Below are 17797 nucleotides of genomic sequence, written 5' to 3' on the forward strand. Positions count from 1 at the left end.
TTGAATCTGAAAGCAGGCAGCTAGTGAATGCCTCAATCTGCATCTGTCGTTATGCCAGATAGATGGCATCTCCCAGTGACAGAGGGACACAGCATATTCCTTAAAACATTGCCTAATTTAAACGCAACATGACCCAAGTCCGTAGGATTGTATTCATTTTGATCTCAAAAACTTCCTTTCAGCCACACATTTTACATCATGTCCCACCGAGTATCCTGAGTGGCTCATGGTCATGCTAACATGCCATCGCAGCAGAGCATTTCAGCGTAGCCTACTTTGACATCTTGGGGGCGCGAGGTTTTACAAACTTAGGCTACCACAGATATCCTACACAGCACTCTGACAACACATTCACAAACATATGCAAATGACATAGCGTATGTCTTGTGTTAATAACTTGTTTTCTTCATGGCATGTAAATGAGATGCTAGCACGAACAGGAGGGACGGCGCCAGCAGGAAGATAGCTCTGATTTTGATGTGCTCATTTTACTGTTCACTGACGCCGTGACGATAAACTGGCAGCGCTGCGCAACGCACGAGGATGCTCTGTTCTCTCTCGCGCGCACTCTCCTGTCTCCTGCTTTCCACCATCAACATGGAAGGGCTTAATTAATGCATGTGTCCCTCTTGCCCTCAAGCTAATGAATTTTAATTTGCCGTTTGAGACTGGACGTACGTTTTTTCGGCCTCAAAAGCACTGGACTTTCCTTACTGGGTGGATAGCACGGAGGTATCTGCCAAATAATAAGTCTTCAGATAAGGTAGGCTATGGTTTGGGCTACAGAATGGGTTCCGAAGTTAGCATTTAGCATAGCTGCGCTTTGCTTGCATTTGCTATGAAATGTCGGCTTTTTCATCATTTTCACAGTGGATCATCACAGCAACATTGTTGCCAATTAATATCCGCGTATTGCAGCGGTCCAAGTTTGTCCTTCAAATGGGCTAGCCGATTTTGACTGGCTAGCCCAGACCCAGAAAAGATTCAAATTTTCCCCATTTTATCTGGTTATTAGCCTACTAAAGGCATGTATCTCATTATTTGTTGATTGCCAACACACATGACATTAGTGTTTTTAATGACAACTAATCAGGCATTTGGATCAGAGGACCGTTACGTTCAATAAAACGCCGGGGAAAAAACCTAGACCGTGTGCCTTACCTGAGTCAAATTATCAGGGAGCCTTGTAACCTTTCCTAAACTAGCAATTTTGCCAGCTGTTACTGCTAAGCATCGCGAGGATCAACTGACGGCCGTGTCTCGTTGTATTCTTACAACAAGCGCTAGTCTCAGCAATTCAGAGATTTGAAAGCCCACCTTGTGCTCAAAAAGAGACACGGGAAGCGGTAAATTTGAGGATGGTTATTGTCACGAATCGCTCGTGGGAATGTCAGTTTCTATTTACATCACAGTAGTGAGAGCGCGGTCGATTTATATTGATGTTACTTGGTCATAATACACAACGAGTATCTTTCCGAAACCTCTAATCGCTTTTGCGTTTTCTGAATTAAATGGAAAGTGAAACCCATGGGGGAGACGGGAATGTAATGTTTCAATCAGTAATGGGTGGTTATCACGTCCAATGTTTCTTACAATTTGAGTCGTTTTAAGCTTCTGGGAATATTATGGCAATGTGACCTTTTTCTTGTTCTCACTGCGGGGCCTAACACTCGCAGTTCAAGGACTTACACAACTGATTTGACCAAGTGATGCATTAGAGTGACAGCTTTGAATTCACTCAGCTTATCCGTGTGTTTTTGGCTCGAGGAGCATGTCATCTGCGTTGATATTCAAATGCATGTTCAAGTATTTGCAGTTTTGTTACAAATTGTTTTGTAATTGTTTACAAATATTACCCCGATAAAGGCATAAAGGGTGCCCAATTGTATCAAAGATGATAGTCTGCTTTCCTTTGTAAAAAACAAAACAAAATATACATATATATATCGATAAAAGGGCTTTAATTTTGGGTAGATGCAGCTTGAACTCAACCATTTTACACTGCTTGTCTTAGCAGGAACTTCGATACATAACAGGTGTAAAGCCTGTTCCTGGCCACTATCTTTCAATGTAATCACATGCGTTTTAGAAGATTTACTCAGTGATTCTTTAAGACATTCAATGTGTGTGGAAATTACTGTCCATCTAACTCAGTGTCTTTGTTCAGTTATGTCCATTTGCTTGACTGTTTGTGCAGGCAAACACATTAGTAATTACTGTATTACAGTATTAGTCAGACAATGTAAGTGATGCTATGAACTGAAATAAAAGCTGTGCGTTTTCATAGAGACTATTTTATGTGTTAAACACGGATCATGAGTGGGCATGGTGGTGAGCTATGCTGAGGCTCTGCCCCAAGGACTTGAGTCCTGAGGCCTGGCTTTCCCATGATGTGATTAGTAACAGATCTCACGAGTGTAGCTCACAGTACACCAGAGACAATACAGTGCCCGAAAGTCAGCACTGAACCATTGAGACATGCAATTTTCTATCTGTAAATTTGTCTAACGATGACCCCCTTCATCTCACTTTCTCTTCCCCAGAGGCAAACTATGCCAGCAGCACCAGAGTCCCTCCCCCTGGTGACGTGCCAGCCCATTGGTCAGACCGTTCCGGCCCCCTCTAGCCCCGCCCACTCCCCTGGCAGATCCATGCTGCTGGACACGCGTCGCAGAGCCACGCCCACACCATGAGCGCCAACGGGCCCGCCCCCGCCCCCGTGGCCCCTCCCGCACCTGCCGCCCCTCCGGCGGCCTCCCCTGCGCCCCCTCCCCCGCCCGCCGCGCCCCCGGCGCCCGCCCCCAACATCCCGGTGGGCGCCTTGGCACAGAAGAAGCGGGCACAGTACGCCAAAAGCAAGAAGCAGGGCAGCTCAGCCAACAGCAGGCCGCCAAGGGCCCTGTTCTGCCTGAAGCTAAACAACCCTATACGCAGGGCCTGCATCAGTCTGGTGGAGTGGAAGTATCCTTTACTGGACAGGCCGGACCGCGGAGTGTGTGTGTGTGTGTTTTGGGGGAGGGTGGGATGAGAGAGAGAGCGAGTGTTTGTGTGTTGTGTGTGAATCAGTAAGGTGACCCAGTGTGAGTATGAATGAATGAATGAATGAAGCAGAATGTGCCTCAGTCTTGGAGGAGTGTGTATTGTAATGTTGTGTGTGATACTCTTGGGTTGTGAGTGAACAAACTCACAGTTGTCCAGTTCTTACTTGCAATTTTGACCAAAGAGTAATTATTCTATACTGTTTGCAGAAATATCAAAATCAGATCTGGTACTACGATTGCAGGGCTTGAAATTGCGAATTTTGCTCCAAAATTTTTTGCAGGTGCTCCTAACTTTTTAAAGTTGGGAGCACCAGTGCCACCAAGTGAAAAAGTTCAATTTCAAGCCCCTGGATTGTAATGTCAGTTTGTATCCATTCTTTAGGCTGACCTTCAGAGTCAGCAACACCTTCACAGCACAAACAGATCATGGACAAGTCATTTATACTAAGCCTCGTCACCCAATGAGATTCCTCGCTGTAAATGTCACTGCGCAGCAGAGACACAGCACAGCAGAAGTGGCACCCCAGAAAAGAACAATCAACGTTAAACTTTTAATCAGGCTTTTACCTGTGTGGATGGGTAATGCACCTCACTATGACAATAATTAGCTGATTAGAGTTGAATAACATTCAATAGCTAGTCACTGACACATTGAGGGTTCACTGTGTGTTCTGCTGTGCTGTGTGTGTCTGCTGGAAAGTGTGTGTTCTGCTGTGCTGTGTGTGTGGACGCTGGAAAACGGTTGAGGAGGAAAAAACAAAGTCAATGGGCACCCGCTCTCCCAAGGCGGCGTGAAAGTCAGCACGTCCTAAATCCTAAAATACTGCCGGGGTTTTGTGTGTGCGTGTGTGTGTGTCTTGTGTGTGTCTAGTGTGTGTGTGTGTGTTGTGTGTGTGTGTGTGTGTGTCTAGTGTGTGTGTGTGAAGCTAGAGTGTGACTCAGTGACATCACACAGCTGTTTGATACTGTAGAGAGAGTGTGCTGAGCTCTCACAAATGCTGTGGCCAGGACTCATGCACTGTGAACCAAGCTGGTTATGTACGTGCTAATATTCTTTTCTTGGCTTTAACGTAAGAAAATTACACTGAATCTATATTCAAATCAAATCAAATGTATTTGTATAGCCCTTTTTACACGCAAGCATGTCACAGACAGGCTTCACATACGCCCATAGAACTGCCCCTCAACCAACCTAAACCCTCAAGTTAAGTTAGAATTGTATATCTGTTCCCATTCGTGTCATATAAAAGGGTATTTGGGTCTGGGTTTGTTGTGTGAGTAGTTTATATATGGAAGATATACTCACTGTGATCCATCAGCTTGGTCGCTTTCCTTAACCATCTTTTCCAGGCCATTTGATATCTTTATATTAATTGCTATTTTTGCCAACTGTATGGCCTTAGCTGTGTATATCCCCTTCCCTGAAGACGATTCCAACTCCACAAACCACGACCTGGTGAGTACCTACAAATACATCATCCAATGGCATCATCATCCATTCATGACCTTTGACCTTTGTTGTTATGAATTTCGGATCAATTTCCTTTGTACTGGTGCCCACATGCTTCTCTCTGCCTGTGGCTTAGTGTGAGGTTTTGTATCTAGAGCTATAATTTTACATTTACATTTAGTCATTTAGCAGACGCTCTTATCCAGAGCGACTTATAGTAAGTACAGGGACATTCCCCTGAGGCAAGTAGGGTGAAGTGCCTTGCCCAAGGACACAATGTCATTTGGCCATCCTAAAATTGAACCGGCAACCTTCTGATTAATAGCCTGATTCCCTAACCGCTCAGCCATCTGACCCCTGGCAGCTGTGTCACAGTGCCTCGTGGTGTTTGTGCGGTTTAACTGTATCAGGAGGAGCGGGCACTGTTGTGTTCCTTGTTTTTATGTACATTATTGCGGTTGTTTTAAGTCTTTGACATTGAACAGCATTGAGATACACACACACACACACACACACACACACACACACACACACACACACACACACACACACACACACACACACACACACACACAGTGTCCTACAAACAGGGTTTCCATCATGCTGATCTCACTGGGTATCCACAGCCCTGCTTCTGAGGGCGGTTGGACCTGCGTTCATGGCTGTAATTTGCTTGTTTCAAACTAAGTGGGCTGAAACACAAACCTCTGTGTTTGTGTATCTTGTATAACCAAAGGGTAAGGGTTCTAGCTCTCCATGTGCAGAGAGAGAGAGAGACAGAGAGAGAGAGAGAGAGAGAGAGAGAGGGAGGGAGAGAGAGGTAGAGAGAGAGAGAGAGAAAGAAAGAGGGAGAGAGAGAGAGGGAGAGAGAGAGGGAGAGAGGGAGAGAGAGACAGAGGGAGAGAGAGAGAGAGAGAGAGGGAGAGAGAGAGGGAGAAAGAGAGAGAGAGAGAGAGAGAGAGGGAGAAAGAGAGAGAGAGAGAGAGAGAGAGAGAGAGAGAGAGAGAGAAAGAGAGAGAGAGAGAGAGAGAGGGAGAAAGAGAGAGACATCTTGAAACTCCTTCTCGCTGGTGCTCGATCACATCTTTTCTTTTTCCTCCACCCTTCAGAGATTTTATTCACTTTTCTATTTTTAGAAACTCATCTCCGCACCTCTCTCCCTGTTCCTTGCTGCATTTCATCAGCATGTATGCCTGGGTGTCAAGCGAGTGATGAATTATGGGCAATGTAGTGTGGTAAGCATTGTTCCACAGCTGAAGCTGAGCTCACACGCACACTAAACGTCCAGACTAAACAGAATCCGATGTCTTACACGGGCAGAATGGAGCAGAGCTCCTTAATGATTCATGAACAACCAGAGTGTCTGCCAGGCAGATGGACGCACACTCCTGGAAGAACTGGTGTCTGAGAGCAGATGGGTTCTCAGCGTAGTTAGAAGTACGCGGGGGCTCCTCCAGCCAGCGCCCCCGACCCAGAGGAGACGGGACGGCCTCCTCCTCCTGGACTCCTCCTCCTGGCCTCCTCCTCCTGGCCTCCTCCTGGCCTCCTCCTCCTGGCCTCCTCCTCCTGGCCTCCTCTTCCTGGCCTCCTCCTCCTGGCCTCCTCCTCCTGACCTCCTCCTCCTGGCCTCCTCCTCCTGGCCTCCTCCTGGCCTCCTCCCCCTGACCTCCTCCTCCTGGCCTCATCCTGGCCTCCTCCTCCTGGCCTCCTCCTCCTGGCCTCCTCCTCCTGACCTCCTCCTCCTGGCCTCCTCCTCCTGACCTCCTCCTCCTGGCCTCCTCCTCCTGGCCTCCTCCTGGCCTCCTCCCCCTGACCTCCTCCTCCTGGCCTCCTCCTCCTGGCCTCCTCCTCCTGGCCTCCTCCTGGCCTTCTCCTCCTGGCCTCCTCCTCCTGGCCTCCTCCTCCTGGCCTCCTCCTGGCCTTCTCCTCCTGGCCTCCTCCTCCTGGCCTCCTCCTCCTGGCCTCCTCCTCCTGGCCTCCTCCTCCTGGCCTCCTCCTGGCCTCCTCCTCCTGGCCTCCTCCTCCTGGCCTCCTCCTCCTGGCCTCCTCCTGGCCTCCTCCTCCTGGCCTCCTCCTGGCCTCCTCCTGGCCTCCTCCTCCTGGCCTCCTCCTGGCCTCCTCCTCCTGGCCTCCTCCTCCTGGCCTCCTCCTCCTGGCCTCCTCCTGGCCTCCTCCTCCTGGCCTCCTCCTCCTGGCCTCCTCCTGGCCTCCTCCTCCTGGCCTCCTCTTCCTGACCTCCTCCTCCTGGCCTCCTCTTCCTGACCTCTTCGTCCTGGCCTCCTCTTCCTGACCTCTTCCTCCTGGCCTCCTCCTCCTGGCCTCTTCCTCCTGGCCTCCTCCTCCTGGCCTCCTCCTCCTGGCCTCCTCCTCCTGGCCTCCTCCTCCTGGCCTCCTCTAGACCTGAGATGCTGGCCGGGCCTGTGAAGGAGTGTGGTGTAATGCTGCTTCACAGTTTGACCTCCTGGGGGCTGACCCCCAGGGTGTTGGTTTGCACAGTAGCAGCACCACAGAGAAAGTAGGTCATATGGAATGATCTCTCTCTCTCTCTCTCTCTCTCTCTCTCTCTCTCTCTCTCTCTCTCTCTCTCTCTCTCTCTCTCTCTCTCTCTCTCTCTCTCTCTCTCTCTCTCTCTCTCTCTCTCTGCTGTATCATCTCTGCATGGTGTCGGTTCTAGGCCCACACCAACGGACCAGCTCACAATGCCGGCGGGCGGAGTTTAGCGGCCCTGTGTTTGTAGACGTGAAATGTGTGTTTAATCACAGACAGGCTGAGGTACTGCAGCTGATGTAAAGTACACCTCTCTGCTTGAAAGCTGGACTCGCGTCAGCTGAAAAGACTGGGGCTCAGGGTATGGAGAGATAGGCATTGCGGGCCTGCTGTGTGTGTGCATGAGTATGGGTGTGTTATGTGTGTACCCGTGTGTGTATGCGTGTGTTTGTGTGTGTGAACTTGAGTGTGGGTGTGTGTAGGGGAGCGTGTGTCTAAGCGCTACGGCCAAATTCAACGTGGGTCACCTCACCAGAGACCCATCCCTCTCTGTGATCTATCACAGCTGTGTTGGCAGGAGGGGCAGAGCTCCATAGCTGGTCTATAGATCAGAGGCATGCAGCAGGCTGCCATCGAACAGCAGGGGCCGGGGCTGGGGCTGGGGCTAGGGCCGGGGCTGGGGCCGGGGCTGGGGCCGGGGCTGGGGCTGGATCTAAATGGCACCAGTGGCAAAGCCCTCGAGTTGCCTCTGCCCGGCCTGTCAGTGCCACCACTAATCACCCAGGAAGTGAGAGGCCACGCCGGGGATTAGACGTGTAATTATATTTATCACATATTGGAGACATAATAATCAGCCAGCCCTTATCACTTCTTCCGCTGTCGCAGCTGAAAACTGCCACTACTCAAACACACACACACGCAGACACACACACAAATACAAACACACACACAGACAAGCACACACACACATACAGACAAGCACACACTGTCCCAAATCCCACACCACTGGCACTGCTGAAACCCTTTGACATATTTTGGAAGGGAGAATTGCAACCCTCTGACTTCATGTTATCAGCTGGTCTCTTTCTTCTTGCCGTGTGGTGACTGGGAAGAGGGACTGGGAAGAGGGACTGGGAAGTGGGACTGGGAAATGGGACTGGGAAATGGGACTGGGAAATGGGACTGGGAAATGGGACTGGGAAGTGGGACTGGGAAGAGGGACTGGGAAGAGGGACTGGGAAGTGGGACTGGGAAGTGGGACTGGGAAATGGGACTGGGAAATGGGACTGGGAAGTGGGACTGGGAAGTGGGACTGGGAAGAAGGACTGGGAAATGGGACTGGGAAGTGGGACTGGGAAATGGGACTGGGAAGTGGGACTGGGAAATGGGACTGGGAAGTGGGACTGGGAAATGGGACTGGGAAATGGGACTGGGAAGTGGGACTGGGAAGAGGGACTGGGAAGAGGGACTGGGAAGAGGGACTGGGAAGTGGGACTGGGAAGTGGGACTGGGAAGAGGGACTGGGAAGAGGGACTGGGAAGAGGGACTGTGAAGAGGGACTGGGAAGTGGGACTGGGAAGTGGGACTGGGAAGAGGGACTGGGAAGAGGGACTGGGAAGTGGGACTGGGAAGTGGGACTGGGAAGAGGGACTGGGAAGAGGGACTGGGAAGAGGGACTGGGAAGTGGGACTGGGAAGTGGGACTGGGAAGAGGGACTGGGAAGAGGGACTGGGAAGAGGGACTGTGAAGAGGGACTGGGAAGTGGGACTGGGAAGTGGGACTGGGAAGAGGGACTGGGAAGAGGGACTGTGAAGAGGGACTGGGAAGTGGGACTGGGAAGTGGGACTGTGATGAGGGACTGGGAAGAGGGACTGTGAAGAGGGACTGGGAAATGGGACTGGGAAGTGGGACTGGGAAGAGGGACTGGGAAGAGGGACTGGGAAGTGGGACTGGGAAGAGGGACTGGGAAGAGGGACTGTGAAGAGGGACTGGGAAGTGGGACTGGGAAGTGGGACTGGGAAGTGGGACTGGGAAGAGGGACTGGGAAGAGGGACTGTGAAGAGGGACTGGGAAGTGGGACTGGGAAGTGGGACTGGGAAGTGGGACTGGGAAATGGGACTGGGAAATGGGACTGGGAAGTGGGACTGGGAAGAGGGACTGGGAAGAGGGACTGGGAAGTGGGACTGGGAAGAGGGACTGGGAAGAGGGACTGGGAAGAAGGACTGGGAAATGGGACTGGGAAGTGGGACTGGGAAATGGGACTGGGAAGTGGGACTGGGAAATGGGACTGGGAAGTGGGACTGGGAAATGGGACTGGGAAATGGGACTGGGAAGTGGGACTGGGAAGAGGGACTGGGAAGAGGGACTGGGAAGTGGGACTGGGAAGAGGGACTGGGAAGAGGGACTGGGAAGTGGGACTGTGAAGAGGGACTGGGAAGTGGGACTGGGAAGAGGGACTGGGAAGTGGGACTGGGAAGTGGGACTGGGAAGTGGGACTGTGATGAGGGACTGGGAAGTGGGACTGGGAAGAGGGACTGGGAAGTGGGACTGGGAAGTGGGACTGGGAAGTGGGACTGGGAAGTGGGACTGTGATGAGGGACTGGGAAGTGGGACTGGGAAGTGGGACTGTGATGAGGGACTGGGAAGTGGGACTGGGAAGTGGGACTGTGATGAGGGACTGGGAAGTGGGACTGGGAAGAGGGACTGGGAAGTGGGACTGGGAAGAGGGACTGGGAAGAGGGACTGGGAAGAGGGACTGGGAAGTGGGACTGGGAAGTGGGACTGGGAAGTGGGACTGGGAAGTGGGACTGTGATGAGGGACTGGGAAGTGGGACTGGGAAGTGGGACTGTGATGAGGGACTGGGAAGTGGGACTGGGAAGAGGGACTGGGAAGTGGGACTGGGAAGAGGGACTGGGAAGAGGGACTGGGAAGAGGGACTGGGAAGTGGGACTGGGAAGTGGGACTGTGATGAGGGACTGGGAAGTGGGACTGGGAAGAGGGACTGGGAAGTGGGACTGGGAAGTGGGACTGGGAAGTGGGACTGGGAAGAGGGACTGGGAAGAGGGACTGGGAAGAGGGACTGGGAAGTGGGACTGGGAAGTGGGACTGTGATGAGGGACTGGGAAGTGGGACTGTGATGAGGGACTGGGAAGTGGGACTGGGAAGTGGGACTGGGAAGTGGGACTGGGAAGTGGGACTGTGATGAGGGACTGGGAAGTGGGACTGGGAAGAGGGACTGGGAAGTGGGACTGGGAAGTGGGACTGTGATGAGGGACTGGGAAGTGGGACTGGGAAGAGGGACTGGGAAGTGGGACTGGGAAGTGGGACTGGGAAGTGGGACTGTGATGAGGGACTGGGAAGTGGGACTGGGAAGAGGGACTGGGAAGTGGGACTGGGAAGAGGGACTGGGAAGTGGGACTGGGAAGAGGGACTGGGAAGTGGGACTGGGAAGTGGGACTGGGAAGTGGGACTGGGAAGTGGGACTGGGAAGAGGGACTGGGAAGTGGGACTGGGAAGTGGGACTGGGAAGTGGGACTGGGAAGTGGGACTGACTGGCTGTAGCTCGTGAATCCTTTCAACAAAACAAACTATTTTTCAAAGCTTTACTACCAATGGTGATGGTTATGCAGCACTCACCAAAACACAGGGGAAGCAGTAACGCTGCTGGTTTTCAACACAGTAGCTAAATAGGCCAGGTGTGCCAGACTAGACTCAAATGGAGCACATTTAGCAAACACACACTCACGAAACAAGCACCATGGGAGGCTTGTGTGTGTGAGAGAGAGACAGAGAGAGATAGAGAGAGAGAGAGAGAGAGAGAGAGAGAGAGAGAGAGAGAGAGAGAGAGAGAGAGAGAGAGAGAGAGAGAGAGAGAGAGAGAGAGAGAGAGAGAGAGAGAGAGAAGAAAATGCTGAGCTGGTATGGTGCAGCATCTGAGCAGAAGACAAAGTTTCTGAGCTTCTGCCTCTGTCCTCTGCTGTCCTAACTGACTCGAAATCTGTCTCCCCCCCTGTCTCCGTCCTCTACTGTCCTAACTGACTCTAATTCTGTCTCACACCCCCTGCCTACATCTTCTGCTGTCCTACCTGACTCTGACTCTAATTCTATCTCACCCCCCCTGCCTCCGTCCTGTACTGTCCTACCTGACTCTAAATCTGTCTCCTCCCCCAGCCTCCGTCCTGTACTGTCCTACCTGACTCTAATGCTGTCTCAAACCCCCCTGCCTCCGTCCGCTGGTGTCCTACCTGACTCTACTTCTATCCCATCTCACGGCTATGGCGAGGCCAGTTCCTACTTTTTTACATTTTATATTGGTGCCCCTCCTGCCCTGCTCTTCCTTATGACTTCTACGTCAGCCGTGTCCTATTAGAGCACACAGAGTGGTCCCCATCTAGACAAGGTGGAGAGGTTCACTGCTGCTGTTTCACTGCAGACACTCTGCGGGCCCGCTAGCCTCATTAGCAAAGCTTCTCTTAATGCAGCAGCCTCATTATAAATAGAAAGCAATTTCTTCCTCCGGCGCGACGCAGCGAGGAGCCAAGGCCAACGCCACCAGGACCACCAGGGGGCAGGAGAGAGCAGGCAGGACACACACACACAATGTGCACACACACACACACACACCTGGTCCTTCTCTCTGCCTGTCTTCTCCTGTCTCCTCTCTCCTGTATCCTCTCTCCTGTGTCCTCTCTCCTGTCTCCTGGTACATACCTGGCTCCGTCTGAGGGTCCCTGCTGTAAGACGTCTGGAGCTGTTTCGCCGTAACTGTCCAACAGAGAGAGAGAAAGAGACATAGAGAGAGAGAGACACAGAGAGAGAGAGACATAGAGAGAGAGAGACATAGAGAGAGAGACATAGAGAGAGAGAGAGACATAGAGAGAAAGAGACATAGAGAGAGAGACATAGAGAGAGAGAGACATAGAGAGAGAGACAGAGAGAGAGAGAGACATAGAGAGAGAGAGAGACATAGAGAGATAGAGAGAGAGACAGAATAAGAAAGAGGCGTCACACACACTCCTCACACACCTGTCATTCTCCACCCCATTTTCCTTCTCTCCGTCCTGCTAGAAGGTCACCTGGAACCAGCTCACTGAGACTGGGGGCCTGAGGGGTCAGGGGTCGGGGTGGGGGAGAGGGTGGTGGCTGCTCCAGCCTCCTGGGGAGGGAGGAGGGGTGGGGATGGGGGGGGAGGGTGGGTGGGGATGGGGGGGGAGGGTGGGTGGGGATGGGGGGGGAGGGTGGGTGGGGATGGGGGGGGAGGGTGGGTGGGGATGGGGGGGGGAGGGTGGGTGGGACGGGGGCAGGGGGAGGACCGGGGGGGGTCCATGACCTTTTCAGTGTGGATGTCCTTCCTCATGCCTCACCTCCCTTCAGACGGCCGGCGTGGTGCTGGAGCCAGCGAGGGTCACCGCTGGGCTCCGGAGCCCTGTCACTCAGCTCAGCAGGGGCCACAGAGAGGGGACAGGAGATGGCCAGTTGTGAAGGATGGAAGTGACAGCAGATAAACTCGGATGAAATAGAGAGGGCTAAATTGCCGGGTGGGAAAAAAACAAGGTTGATGCAGGCATGCACAAAGACACGCGTGCAAACAAACACACAGGATAGATACTGGATAGAGTCACGACTCTCTGTTCTGGCCGTGTTAGTTTGAGTTGAGATGGTGGCGTTTTGACAAGGTGGGCAGCTTGTGCTGAGCGCAGATCAGGCCTCCAATGAACGAACTGGTAACTAATAGGGGTGGGGGAAAAAAAGGAAAAACAGATTCATATCCGCTAGCAGATTGAATCGCGATTCAAATGTGAATCGATCTGACTCTGTTTTTGTTGTTGTTTTTTTTTATTGTGACCCCAAGAATCGATTCAAATCGAATCGTGAGGTACCAAAAGATTCACACCCCTAGTAACTAATATTTAGTGATCAAAGTCCAAGTCCAGCTTCACAAAGGGCCTCCCTAGCTCATCCTTCCTGGGTCCTTTAGTGCTCGTAATATCTCATCAAGCGCAGCGTTGTGTGAAAGGTCTTTCTACATTCCAGTGCTACGAAGGCATCCCGGTGTAATAGCTGGCTGTGATCATCTAGCAGATTTAAATATAGAGTCTGGGTGACTAAGATGTATGCAGTGGCTGTTCCTGGAGACTGGCGATGCCAAGGCAGCCTGTTTGAGTTTCCACGTCTGTCGATGATTTTCGCAATGTATGGTTACAGAGCCGTGTGTGTGTGAGTGTGTGTGTGTGTGCGTGTTTGTGTGTGTGTGTGAGTGACAGTGGAAGTTGGCCGCGGCGGTGACTGTGGCTGGCACGGTGGCACTGTGTGTGTGGACTCCAGTGGAGAGGATGGCAGAAAGTGTGTGTTTAGTCACTTAACTAACTGCTCATTTGCAGCTTGCGCTAGGGCTACCCCCTGCTCGTTATACTTGATGCGTGTGTGTGTGTTTGTGTGTGTTGGGCATCGATGTGTGTGTGTGTAATGTATGTGCTGGCCATAGGTGTGTGTGTCTGTGTGTGTGATTGTGGGTGTGTCTGTGTGTGTGATTGTGTGTGTGTCTGTGTGTGTGATTGTGTGTGTGTCTGTGTGTGTGATTGTGTGTGTGTCTGTGTGTGTGATTGTGTGTGTGTCTGTGTGTGTGATTGTGTGTGTGTCTGTGTGTGTGATTGTGTGTGTGTCTGTGTGTGTGATTGTGTGTGTGTCTGTGTGTGTGATTGTGTGTGTGGGCGGATGGAAAAGCAGGGCTCTCAGTTCCAGCCCACCAAGCCAGCCTCTTAAAGACACACAGCATCTGCAGACCTCTCTACAGCAGCCTGTGGAGAGGGTGCGATTGGCTCGTTCTTTACAAACTAAAGTGATGAGTTACAGTATGCGAGGCATAAAGCGAGCCGAGGCCAGGCCAGTTCACGGGCAACGTGACTTTAAAAGAAAACTCTTTTCTATCAGGACACAGAAGCACAAAAAAACAGAAAGCACAACAACCAAAGTCATTCACATGCTATCGTTACCTTACACACACACACACAGACACACACACTCACGCACCCACACTTTCAAACACCAGGCAACTCCCTTCACGTGCACGCGTGCTTTGCCAACCCCAGATAGTCGGACGCCTGCGAAGCGACGTTCACGCCGGCACACACTCAGTGAGTCATGGCAGGAGAGGCCTGCTGGTGGAGGATGGAGGGTGATGTGGGGGGAGCGTGTGTGTGTGTGTGAGTGTGTGTGGGGGGGAGCGTTTGTGTGTGTGTGTGTGTGGAGGGGGAGCGTGAGTGTGATTTTGGTGTGTGTGTGCATACAGTGTGCTTTTCCACTGCAGTGACTGTACATACATCAAAACGATGCCCTTGAATCACGTAAGCCCGTTGGTCTGTTCTTCCACTGCAGTCTTTTTCTCAGATGGATTCCTCCTGAACGGGAGAGGAATTCTCCGGTTAGTCGGGCCGTGTTCGTACGGAAGGTTTATTGTGAGGGTCCTGGCACAAGGACAATTAAAACTGATTAGACCAAGCTTTGATGATCGAGCTAATGAGCGCACGCTCTCTCTCTACCCCCTTCTGTCTCTCTTTCTCTTCCTTCCCCCTCTCTGTCTCTCTCTCTCTCTCAGTGTCTCTCTTTCTCTCTGTTTCTGGGAAGGTATGGTAAACTGCTCAGTGGTGAGAGAGCAGCTTCGTTGCTCTGGACTGATCTGTTCCACACACAGTACTAATCCTGGCTGTGTAACCTCCTCCTCTCATAGTCCACCTAGCCCTGCCATACTACAACTAGCCCTGCCATAGTCCACCTAGCCCTGCCATAGTCCACCTAGCCCTGCCATAGTCCACCTAGCCCTGCCATAATCCACCTAGCCCTGCCATAGTCCACCTAGCCCTGCCATACTACAACTAGCCCTGCCATAGTCCACCTAGCCCTGCCATACTACAACTAGCCCTGCCATAGTCCACCTAGCCCTGCCATACTACAACTAGCCCTGCCATAATCCACCTAGCCCTGCCATAATCCACCTAGCCCTGCCATAGTCCACCTAGCCCTGCCATAATCCACCTAGCCCTGCCATAGTCCACCTAGCCCTGCCATAATCCACCTAACCCTGCCATAATCCACCTAGCCCTGCCATAGTCCACCTAGCCCTGCCATAATCCACCTAGCCCTGCCATAGTCCACCTAGCCCTGCCATAATCCACCTAGCCCTGCCATAGTCCACCTAGCCCTGCCATAATCCACCTAGCCCTGCCATACTACAACTAGCCCTGCCATAGTCCACCTAGCCCTGCCATACTACAACTAGCCCTGCCATAGTCCACCTAGCCCTGCCATACTACAACTAGCCCTGCCATAATCCACCTAGCCCTGCCATAATCCACCTAGCCCTGCCATAGTCCACCTAGCCCTGCCATAATCCACCTAGCCCTGCCATAGTCCACCTAGCCCTGCCATAATCCACCTAGCCCTGCCATAATCCACCTAGCCCTGCCATAGTCCACCTAGCCCTGCCATAATCCACCTAGCCCTGCCATAGTCCACCTAGCCCTGCCATAATCCACCTAGCCCTGCCATAGTCCACCTAGCCCTGCCATAATCCACCCAGCCCTGCCATAGTCCACCTAGCCCTGCCATAATCCACCTAGCCCTGCCATAGTCCACCTAGCCCTGCCATAATCCACCTAGCCCTGCCATAATCCACATAGCCCTGCCATAGTCCACCTAGCCCTGCCATAGTCCACCTAGCCCTGCCATAATCCACCTAGCCCTGCCATAGTCCACCTAGCCCTGCCATAGTCCACCTAGCCCTGCCATAATCCACATAGCCCTGCCATAGTCCACATAGCCCTGCCATAATCCACATAGCCCTGCCATAATCCACATAGCCCTGCCATAATCCACATAGCCCTGCCATAGTCAAACTAGAACTCCAATAGCATCGGAGCAAGCAGCTCCCGGATAGGACACCATGGCTTTCATGATGGCGTGTTTCAAAGCATGTTCCTCTATCAAGGCATGGTCTAGGGGGAAATAGGTAGTCATGCAGAATTCTGTTATTAACTGAATTTATATTCACTCATCTGCAGTTAGATAATGTGTATTGTGCTTAGGCTCATCGGAAGCATGTTGTAGTCCCTCAGGGTAACTGAAGACATGACCGTATGTGTCTGATACAATAGCTCCAAAGACACTGACACGTACACACACACACACAGACTGCCTTCTGTGCTAGGGAGTGGAACCGCCCTCCATGCACTCCATATACTGAATTTGCGGACTATTGTGGTGCGGTTGCCGGGTTACTGTGCGTTAATGAGCTTTAATGATGTCCTTCTGTGCAAGTGGAAGTGGACTCTTTATCCTGTCTGTTTGTCACTGTTTGGATTGTTATCACATCACAGAGCACACACACTGTATAGTCCTGGAATAAATATACACATGTTCTGCGACCACGGACACACACACACACACACACACACACACACACACACACACACACAAACAGTCAGATGGCTGAGCGGTTAGGGAGTCGGGCTATTAATCAGAAGGTTGTTGGTTCGATTCCCAGCCTTGCTAAATGATGTTGTGTCCTTGGGCAAGGCACTTGCCTTGGGGAGAATGTCCCTGTACTTACTGTAAGACGCTCTGAATAAGAGCGTCTGTTAAATGACTAAATGTAAATGTAAAAAAACACACATGGGAAGACCTACTAGAGGAGGCGGTAGAGAGGCACCCCCCCTGGCCTGGCTCCCCCCCCAGAGGAGGCGGTAGAGAGGCACCCAGCGCTGGCCTGGCTCCCCCCCCTGGCTTGCCCTGCATTCCTCTGACTGATCCACACAGACAGGACGAGGAAGAAGGGAGAGGGGGAGGAGAGGAGGATGGGGGAGGGAGAGAAGCCAAGTCGGAGAGAGAGAGAGAGAGAGACAGAAAGAGATTGAAGAAGAGAGAAACGAAGACCCCCCCAAAAAAATCATATTTAAATTGTGTCTTGTAGACGAGTAAAATCGCTGTTGTGGCTGATATTCATGTGTGGTTTGCTGACCATGAACAAAACGACCGGTTTGACCAATGATACCTCAGAACGTCGTGCTGTTCTATGTGTGAGGCTAGCTGCTATGCTAACCCCTGCGCTATGCTAACCACTGCGCTATTCTAACCCCTGTGCTTTGTTAACCCCTGTGCTAGGCTAACCACTCCACTATGCTAACCCCTGTGCTTTGTTAACCCCTGTGCTAGGCTAACCACTCCACTATGCTAACCCCTGTGCTATGCTAACCCTCTGTGCCAAACCAATCTTCAGCTCATTTGACCAGCAGTATATCTGGCCGTAACTCTGTCAGCATGACTGGCCTCTCTACTGTGTGAGCCCTGGCTGAGTACTGCAGTGTGGCTGTCTGGCTGTGTGTGTGTGTGTCTGGCTGTGTGTGCGTGTGAGAGGCGCTCTGCTCCTGCACAGATATCAACCACGCATGATGTCACCCTGACTCATGTGACTCTGGATGACCGGCACACGCACTGATGTGCTGTCCCAAATGCACTCGCTCACGTGCATACACACACACAGACACACACACACCATTCAAGTAGTCACATGATGCAGGATGCATGCATTCATACAGCCACTTAACAGGATTCATTTCAATCAAAAACACTGCATACTTAAAATACTACATTTGCTCATAATATTGACTCAATACTGCAGTTCCTCACAGCCTAGCCTCAGTATTGTATATTTGGTTGCACTGGCTGCACTTATGACCTATGCGTGGTTTTGTATTCACTTCGTAAGCGCTGTGCATTGGGGATACGTATGTGTGACCTGTATTTGTGAGTGTGTGTGCGTGAATG

The 17797-nt window shown here is 51.9% G+C and overlaps 1 protein-coding gene across 1 annotated transcript in view; it reads left to right on the forward strand.

Annotated features, from left to right (window-relative positions):
- The first annotated feature begins 555 nt into the window (after positions 1–555).
- Positions 556–17797, forward strand: part of LOC134019529 (voltage-dependent L-type calcium channel subunit alpha-1D-like) — a 72628-nt gene continuing 55386 nt past the window's right edge. Inside the window, exons 1-3 of the mRNA XM_062460526.1 lie at positions 556–763; positions 2544–2961; positions 4392–4497. Of these exons, the coding sequence (XP_062316510.1) occupies positions 2690–2961; positions 4392–4497 (378 nt within the window). The 5' untranslated portion in view covers positions 556–763; positions 2544–2689. The remainder of the gene's footprint in view (positions 764–2543; positions 2962–4391; positions 4498–17797) is intronic.

This window comes from Osmerus eperlanus, chromosome 1 (genome assembly GCF_963692335.1).
Source record: "Osmerus eperlanus chromosome 1, fOsmEpe2.1, whole genome shotgun sequence".
Taxonomy (NCBI): domain Eukaryota; kingdom Metazoa; phylum Chordata; class Actinopteri; order Osmeriformes; family Osmeridae; genus Osmerus; species Osmerus eperlanus.